Below are 9136 nucleotides of genomic sequence, written 5' to 3' on the forward strand. Positions count from 1 at the left end.
CGATGTACTGATTTCTTTTTATTTTTTATCTTTATTGATTAAGGTATTACAAATGTGTCTTTATACCCCCATTGTCCCCGCATCCCCTCAGTCCTGCCCCCGCCCTCACCCCCTGTTGTCTGCGTCCATCTCTTATGCTTATATGCATGCATACAAGTCCTTTGGTTGATCTCTCCCCCTTACCCCCACCCTCCCCTGCCTTTCCTCTGAGGTTTGAGAGTCTGATCCATGCTTCCTGTCTCTAGATCTGTTTTTGTTCATCGGTTTATGTTGTACTGATTTCTAACGGGTGTTCCTCTTCAAGTCTTACTCTTGCTTGAGTCGTTTAATCTCCAGAGACAGTTTGTACACCTCCAGGGCCATTTTCACGTCCATGGGGCTTGGGAGACACTGCATGAGTTTGCTGCCTTCTACCACTTGCTCACAGCCATTATGGACTTCCTAAAAGAGATAAAAGGATGGATTTTGAGAGAATTTCTCTCCAAACTGTTGAAAGTAGAAGATTCCTTCAGGATGCCTCACTGATGACAACAAGAGTGGAGTATCAGGACCCTCCGCAGGATGATGGAAGAAATCCAAGATATGAGGGCGTAAATCAGAGAAACATCAGAGAATGATTCCAGACCAATGTGGCAGGGGAGGAACAGTGCTGCCGAAGACACTCGGGGCACCTCTTCAAGGACCACCGAAGGGATGGTGTTGATGGCAATGCGAAAGCATAGCACTTATGTAGAAAATACAGGGCTGGTCCCAGGTTATCTGGGTCTTTGGAACCCTGTCCTCCTATCTAGGGGCCTAGGTTTTCTTGCTATTAAATGAGAGAGTTAGAACTTGAGAGAGTTAGAACTTGCCTTAATGAGCTCACCAAGGGCTTTGAGGGTGAAATTGCTGATTCCAAAAGTGATTTAAACAACTCAGAAACTATTCCTGACAAAAGTCAGAGCTCATCAGTGTTGGTTGGGACAAAGCTCTGGAGAGTGTGATAAAGCTCCCTGATGTGTGTGCCACTTACCCACTCACACTTGGGCACCTCTGGGTACCAGGTCCTGTTTTCAGAGCAGGTGATGTTCTGAGAGTTGACCACACCGTAGCCAGAGTCACACTGGATGGTGACATTTTCAGACTCAATAAACAGATCTTTATCCTCAGACAGCTTCCCATTTTCTACCTCTGGTTTCAGACACAGCGCTGTTGTTCATGAAACACAATTTTGATCGTCTTGTGATTCTCAGAATAAGATCTTACAATAGTAGAGAATACTGAGGGGTGAATAACACCGACAATAAATTATGCCTGCATGATGTGAGTTGTTTTGACCTCTATTTATTGTATTACTGTAACAGTAAAAAATAAAAGTAACTTACATTCTACTGTCAACATAAAACATTATTATTATCTCCATTTTGCTGGAGAGGAAAATTAGGTGCAGATAGTTTCTGTGACTTGTCTAAGGTTGCATAGCTTTTCAGTAGCATGATTATGATATAAACCTAGGTACTGTGGTCCTAGAATCTGAGTTTTCAAAGCAACTATATCTCAAAACCTTACTTTTTACATGATCCTAAGACTATAATTTTAAGTTGCATATTCTTAATATCTCTTTGCACTGAATGGAAATAATGGAGAGACATTAGTCCCTTGAGTTGTTTTTTATAGTGTGGTATTTTTTTAAAGGCACACCTAACCTTTGTGGTCAACCAGGAACCTCCTATGAAGTCAACTTCGCTGTGAGACTATGGTAGCAGAAACAAAAGCATACATGCAGCACTGCAGAGCAGTGTGGAAACTATGGTCCATTTAATACGTGGTGCAGGGTTCATGGATTATTCATTGGGGAAAAACAAACTTTGACTTTTCATTTCCACCATAAGCCCATAGAAATTCCGAGTGGGTTGGGGGTATCAATGTGAAAGATAAAACAATAGGAGGCTATATTTCTGTGACCCTGTTGTAGGCAAATATTTCTTAAACAGGACACAAAAAGCTCTAACATCAAGAAAAAGATTGATAAATTGAGCCAAATTGGAATGTAGAACTTCTGTTTATAAAAACCAGAATGCTTATACACTACTGGTGGAAATGTAAAGTGTTGCAACCACCTTTGAACAGAATTCAGTATCACCTACTAAAAATGAATATGTGCATACTCTGTGAAACAGTAATTCTACTCCTAAATTTATTCCCAACAGAAATGTTGGCATATTTGTACCAAGAGACATGCACAAGAATGTTCGTAAGAGCATTATTCATAGTAGCCTAAAACATAAAAAATTCAAACTTGTCTAAGATACATAAAATGGGGTATCTTCATCCAAAAGAATATTATACAGCAATGAATAGCTCTCATTACAAGTAAGAACATAGGTGGTTTTCCAAAACATAATGGTGAGGAAAGAAGCCAGGCACAATAGAGTACATGCATGATTTTCTTATTTTATTTTATTTTTTAATTTTGTTTTATTGCTTAAAGTATTACAAAGAGTATTACATATGTCTCCTTTTTTTTCTCCCCTTGACCTTCCCCTGGCCTCCCCTACCCTCCAGTGTCTTGTGCATGATTTTCTTTATATCAAGTTTAAAAGTTGGCAAAAATTAACCCATGCTGTCAGACTAGTGACCTTCTGTGGGTAGCGAATGGGAGAGGACATGTGGAACACTTCTGAGTGTTGGCAACGGTAGTGCTTCTTGACCTGAGTTACAGTTTCATCGGTTGGTTCAGGCTCACTTCATGATACTGGTTGCCCTATATACCTAAGATTTGTGCACAATTCTATAGCATGTTATATTTAAATTAAAACTTTTGTTAAAACAAAGCAAAAAGGTGGTCTTATAGAAAACGTACCTCTGAAAACATACATCTTGGTTCACACTTTTAAAATATTGTACTATATGCATGCATTAATATTAACTACATGAAGTGAATAAATAAACAGAATACAAATTTCTAAGTGCTGCCTCTGGCTGGGAGGAGACTCTAGGTTTCACGGTGGTTCTACCTTAACAAGAGCCATCAGTAAAGTTGAAATTACCTTTACACTGAGGGGCTGGAGATGACCATTGTGAACTTCTGCAGGTGATTTGGGGGTCTCCAACCAGAACATATCCTTCATCACATTCATAGTGCACCACAGTCGTAAAGGAGAAAAATGAACTTATGTCATGAGGGGATCCATGGGCAATACCAGGAGGTATTCTGCAATCTCGAATGGTGATACAGAAAGGTGGAAGAGAATGAGCTAGAGTTTGATTAACAATTCAGATTGAGATACTCCTCTCATGAGATAGAACTAATTCATTAAATCATACTACTGAGGTGTGTTTCATTTCCTTAACAAAATTAAGAGAAAGGATTTGTTAATCCTTCACCACTGTGTTAATCATTTCATATACTAGTATGTTATATCATTTCCTCCGCACATTCACTCTTCGAGGCAGTATTATCATCATGCCCATTCTAAAGAAAAGGAAACACAACCTTAAAGGGGTGAAATATTCTACATAAGTGCCAGTGATTAATAAAATTTGGGGATTAGAACAGCAGTTTCTTGTTACTTTCAATGTCAAGTGATACACCATACTTGAAAAATCAGTGGCTCAGAAGCAGTTAAATTAACTTTTTAAGCATAATACTTGGGGAAGTGTTTTATAACGCTTTTGATATCCGGTGAATACTACCTCTACCCCCAGATAATGCAGATGAGAAAAGGGTTGTGAGAAAGCCTGGTATGTCTTCTTTCAGCAGCTCTGATGATGACAGCAAAAGACAGATTTCTGCGCTGTAGGATTGGTCTGTATTCCTCACATTATTCAGAACAAAGGATAAGTACCGTCCATGGACTAGAACTAGGCTGCATTGAAAAGACACCCAGGTGGAGTCCTCCTCAGGTCTATCCAAAAAGGACCACCTCAGGTGCAAGGAAGGCCTCAGTTAAAAAAAAAGGCTCTGGGAGTCACCAGAAATCTAGGAGATAGGAACAGGGAAGCTATCAACCAGACTGGGAGGTGGGTTTGACCGTTCCCCAGGAATTGCAGTTGGCAGATCCTCAGTGATGATAAAGCACCCACAAGATCAAACAAACTCACAGGAGAACAGGAGACAGAGCAAGCTTTAAACACCCGAGAGGCCAAGATTCAGCTCAAGTCAAGCACTGCTTCCCTACGTCTGCCCTTCCAAATCCAAACTCTGGGAAGTTCAGCAATTCCAAGGTAAACTCTGTTTAATCCACCTGTGTGTAAGTCAACAGCTTCCATGTAACCTCAGATTAAGTACCTTATAAGAAATGTAAAAAAGCAGCTCTTGCCCTGGCCAGTGTGGCTCAGTTGATTGGAGTGTCATCCCAAACACCAAAAGGTCACAGGCTCTATCCAGGTCGGGGCACATACCCAGAATGTGGGTTCCATCTCAGTTGGGGCACATGCAGGAAGCAAAAGATCAATGTTTACCTCTCCCTCTCCTTTCTTCTCTCTCTAAAGTCAATAAAATCATGTCCTTGGGTGAGGATTAAAAAACAGCTTTTAATTTTCATGAATAACATATGTATAGAGTTCTGTACGAGGCTCTTCAGGTAATATTAAGAGCCATACTTGCAATATACTTAGGTAAGATAGAGCCATTTAAATAGCTACACTACAACAGCAGTCACACGAGTGCTAGGAGAGTAGGACAGCAAATGAGATCTACCAGAAAAGGTTGACAGAACTGAGGCCTGGAGGATCAGGGAAAGGTGTCCAGGAATGATTGGAGATGCACGAAGGATGGGTAGAAGCGAGTAGCTGATAAGATAGCAGAGGCAGATCAATACGGAGGCAATGAGCAAAGTCTCTGGCCTCAGGAGGTTGTTACTATAAAGAAAAGGGGAGGCAGAATCAGAAAGGGAGATTTCAGGTCAAAGTTGACAGACATTAAATGCCATTTCAAAGGGTTGAGGCCATCGATAATGGAAGATTTCATGAAATAGGAGGAAAGGAGATAGGGAAACAGACACATGAAGAAATAATTGAAAGATGTTGACCAACTTAATAAGGTTTTCTTCTGTTACCTCGGATTCTAAGTGAGGAGAACTCAGAGACAACCTGGAGGCCTGAACATCCCCTGGGCATGTTCTTCATGCCGTACTGACTCTAGAACCTAATCGTAGTGCTACTCCTCAGTAATGCCCAGGTGTTTGAGGGGAAAATCACCTTCCAGGTAGAAATTCTTCCTTAATAAACCCATGCTTTCCCCCCACCTCGCTCAGTGATGGGGAAGGCATGGCTTCCACACTGTTAAATCAAGCTGCTAGCTCATAAGAGCACTCAACTATTATTTTAGATTCAGGATTTTCCCTCGAAGCTATCCCAAGTCCTACATTTTTTATGCCATGATAGTCATTTTCAGGGAATATGCATAGAGATAGCCATATTATGAAAGTGAATTCTCCTAGGTAAAAAAAAAAAATCTAGCACAAGAGAAAAATATTTTGCTTAACAGACATTTCCATTTAGATAACAACAAATTAATTTCCATAACAACAGATCTTCAAAAGTTCTAGTAAGTTCTCTCAAACTCTTTCACTTCTTCATTTGTAAAAACTTTTCTACATTTCAATAACAATGTCTTAAATTTATGTAATGGTTTATAACTCTCTAAGTGTCCTAAATTTTACTCTAGAAAAGTTACTATTAGTGATAATGGACAATATTTTTGCTTTACTGGTAGAATTCCCCCCACCCCCACTCCAATGAATCACTAACTAAGATTGTAGATGGCATAATTAACTTAGTTAGAAGGTATTTTAAACATTTGGGAGCATTGAAATATAAGAAATTTATTTGAAAATTAAAGATTATTCCTTGCTAAAGCAGCCTCACAAGAATTTTTACATATCAACACAATTATTCTAGCCACAAATTGATGACATTTAATGAATTGTTGTTTGGTATTTTTCTTTATATCTTAGAGAAACTACTTCCTTTCCCCATAACCACTGTACTCACCACACAGGCCTGAAGGGCACAGCAGTAGGGTCAAGACCCCCAGGAGGTACAGGGCTGGGAGAATGCTCTGCAACTTGGAGGGCATGGTGCAGAGTCTCAGAGGTGCCACACTGGGCTCAGCTCTCTTAGACACCTCAAATCAAAATGAAGAAATGTTCTGTAAGTAACCGTCAATATGGTGCCTAAGCCAAGGAACTTGGCCTTGGCAAAGTCCCAGCACTGTGTCACCAAAAAGGGAGGGGCATGGGGAGTGACTAGGAGGCCAGGTGCTGAGCTCAGATCTGTCAGGGTGAGCTGATAAGGTTTGGGAAGAAGAGTGTGGAGCTTGATGCAAGAGCCTTGTGGGGTTCTGTACATATTTACTATTGTAACCCAAGACTTCATCGCTGTTGGGATGGTAACGGTAATGAGTTTCTTTCTGGACATATGATTCCTCTCTGAGTAAACAAAGGCAGAAGGTACCAGGATTGCAAGTCCTGATGCACAGGGTATGTGGTGGGCTCTCCAGGAATTGCAAGGCATAGTATGAAGGAAAGGAAAATATCTGAGAAACAGTCCTTGTCCAGGAAAGTGGTTTCTTCCAATTGGGGTATGAATTGGTCATAGAATAAAGTTTTTTAATGTAGAAATTTAAATTTCTTTCTAGTTAGCCGATGGTCTACCAAGAACACACTAAAATAAGTCTGTGAGAAAATACTCAAGAATCTAGTCCAAACAATAATTATTCTTATAATACTTCAATGGGAGCCTCTTTACTTCCTGGGTTTGCTGATATACATGAAACACCAAATGACTCGCTTTATGAAACCATTCTGGTGTGGGAACTATGCTAGTCCGTGTCTGCACCTGAGAAGCATGCACTGAAAGGTAAATGCTGGAGATGATCAATTAAGGAGAAAGGAAGGTTCAGTGTGCCTTTCAACTGTCTGGATGATGCTGGATGAGGAGGAAGCCCAGCGTTTTGTCTCTGAGCAGTAAGAGACACGTGAATGGAAGGCGCATTTGTTCTGCTTCGTGAATTGGTAACCCCAAGACTAAGATTCTCTTAACCATCGAAGACTGCCTGACTGTTCATCCAGATTATTGCCTAACTTGTCTCCTTAAGTGGGACAGATGAGACTACCAACCTGGATTCCATATCTTGCCCACCCGCTGTGGATATCTGTGCTTAGATAGTTGCCTCAAACAAAAGAGTAAGCTCTGGAAATTGTCCTAAAGGGATCTTCACTACTCAGCTGAACTGGAATGACTACCATGTACCCATAGGAACCAAAATGCTTCTCTCTCAAAAATAAATGAGAAGAATTGTCAAATATAATTGAGTGAAACTCTTTGGTATGCTGAGGAAAGCACAAATAAATGTCAACTTCCTAGAGATCAAGGAAAACAAAGCCACCAAATGGCTACTTCCTTTAGAAAGAGGAATCACAATAAAGAGAAGTGATTTAAAGGATTAACCAGAAGCCTGCTTTTAATCTTTCAGCAGGTAGGGTACCAGAACTTTATATAAATTAGCATAATTAATCTTCAAAAAACCCTAGGACATAGTTTTTACCTTCCTTGTTGCACAAATTAGGAAACCAGTTTAGATAGAAAAAGTAACCAGCCCTCAAACCGCTTAGATAGTTAGTAGCTACCAGGTAGGTCAAACTCTGAGCCCAAGACCGATTTTATAATACAGGCTTTTTTTTATACCAAAATAATTTCCACTTTGGGGGCAATTTTGGCTTCCTGTAGAGATAATGAGTCAGCCATTTGGGAGTAAATCAACACTGTTGGGCCTTCCCTGATGGAATGTCCACCACCAGAAGCTATTAGTAGTGTAGTTAATGGCATAGATTCGTGACCTTCTCCAGAGAATGTGCTGAAATGGCAGGAGCCTCCTCATCCTAATACTTTGGAAGTTATACCCCAGCCCACAGGAGCAACCAATGCCCAACTAATATTGGGACACAAAAGCCCTGATTCGTTGCCTCAAGTCTGGACAATTCTGTGTTCCGAGCCGACATGGCCATGGGTGAACCTGAGAGGGGGTGGTCAGGGATTAAGAAAAGACAGACAAGAGAAGAAAGCTGGGTCTGGGTGGGACGCTGCCCTCTCTGATGGAGAGACAGCGTCACGGCCTGCAAGCCGAGTCTTTATTTTGTAGCCAGATTCCACCAGGCAAGTAAGGGTGTGGTTACAACAGTCTCATGGATTTCGAATCTACTCAATTACATGCACCCGATCAAGCTTTGTTTACTTGCTGTACCTCCCGTAGCATATATCAGTCAGCCACAGGGGACCACAGGTTTGGACCATAAGGTTAAGCTTACAACTCCAGCCTTTGGCTAAAATTGTGCTGGGACTTGCGCATGGCTTTGCCATGAGAGGATCCTGCCCTCTCAGTCCCAGGCTTGAACCTGTCCAAACGCTGTAGCTGCTCTCCACTTTCTGTGAGGCAATGTGTACTCTAGAGCTCTCCATGGATCAAGTGGAGAACCCATCCTTGAGAACACATCCTTGCTCAGTTCCTTAGCTCGCCTACCATGCTACTTCATTGCCTTACAGTTTTGGGGTGTGTGTGTGTGTGTGTGTGTGTGTGTGTGTGTGTTTCCTGAAGAGTACACTATCAAAAGTTTAGATACATCTACATCCATTCTGGAGAAACTGACTGAAGACAGTTTGTACCACAAGTGGACCTCAAAGGCTAACTTTAAGAATCGGATTCTAGACTTGGATCACCACCAGAAAAACTGGCAATCACTGGTCATGGGTGAATATTGACAGTGCTGGCTTGCTGTAGCATTGCAGCTATGAACATGTTCACCTGGTAAGTGCCATGGGATGCAGATGAAAGGAGGTGCATTGGCTTGTGCAATACCTCGGACACTTGAGAGGGGCAGTGGAAATGGCAATAATGGTTGTGAAACTGGGTGGCTGATAACCTTTAATACAGACTCAGTGCCCCTTAACTGAAAAATGAAAGATCAAGGCAACCAATCACAATTCAAATCCAAGTGTGAAAGCCAGAAGGCGTCCGTGTCAATATTTAATGAAAGCTTGTCTCAGGTAGCTGGGAGGCTAAACTAAAGGCCATACTCAGGATATAATCTTAAAAGGCCAACAAAATATCCATCAAGTATTTGGATAAAGACACTTTCAAATACGCAGGAACTCA

The 9136-nt window shown here is 41.2% G+C and overlaps 1 protein-coding gene across 2 annotated transcripts; it reads right to left on the minus strand.

Annotated features, from left to right (window-relative positions):
- Positions 1–281: 281 nt before the first annotated feature.
- Positions 282–6061, minus strand: LOC308534383 (apolipoprotein R-like; the record flags this gene model as incomplete). Of its 2 annotated transcripts, XM_081112872.1 has the most annotated exons (4): positions 282–441; positions 1013–1188; positions 3030–3200; positions 5977–6061. In XM_081112872.1, 4 exons carry the CDS (start codon positions 6059–6061, stop codon positions 307–309), a joined length of 567 nt encoding a protein of 188 aa, XP_080968998.1. In that variant the 3' UTR covers positions 282–306. The 2 variants fall into 2 exon arrangements, 1 of the variants encoding a protein (XP_080968998.1); XR_013997192.1 differs by lacking the exons at positions 282–441; positions 1013–1188; positions 3030–3200 and adding an exon at positions 4319–4401 and having other exon boundaries at positions 5977–6044.
- Between the last annotated feature and the right edge of the window lie 3075 nt (positions 6062–9136).

Source organism: Myotis nattereri (genome assembly GCF_964212035.1).
Source record: "Myotis nattereri genome assembly, chromosome: 18".
Taxonomy (NCBI): domain Eukaryota; kingdom Metazoa; phylum Chordata; class Mammalia; order Chiroptera; family Vespertilionidae; genus Myotis; species Myotis nattereri.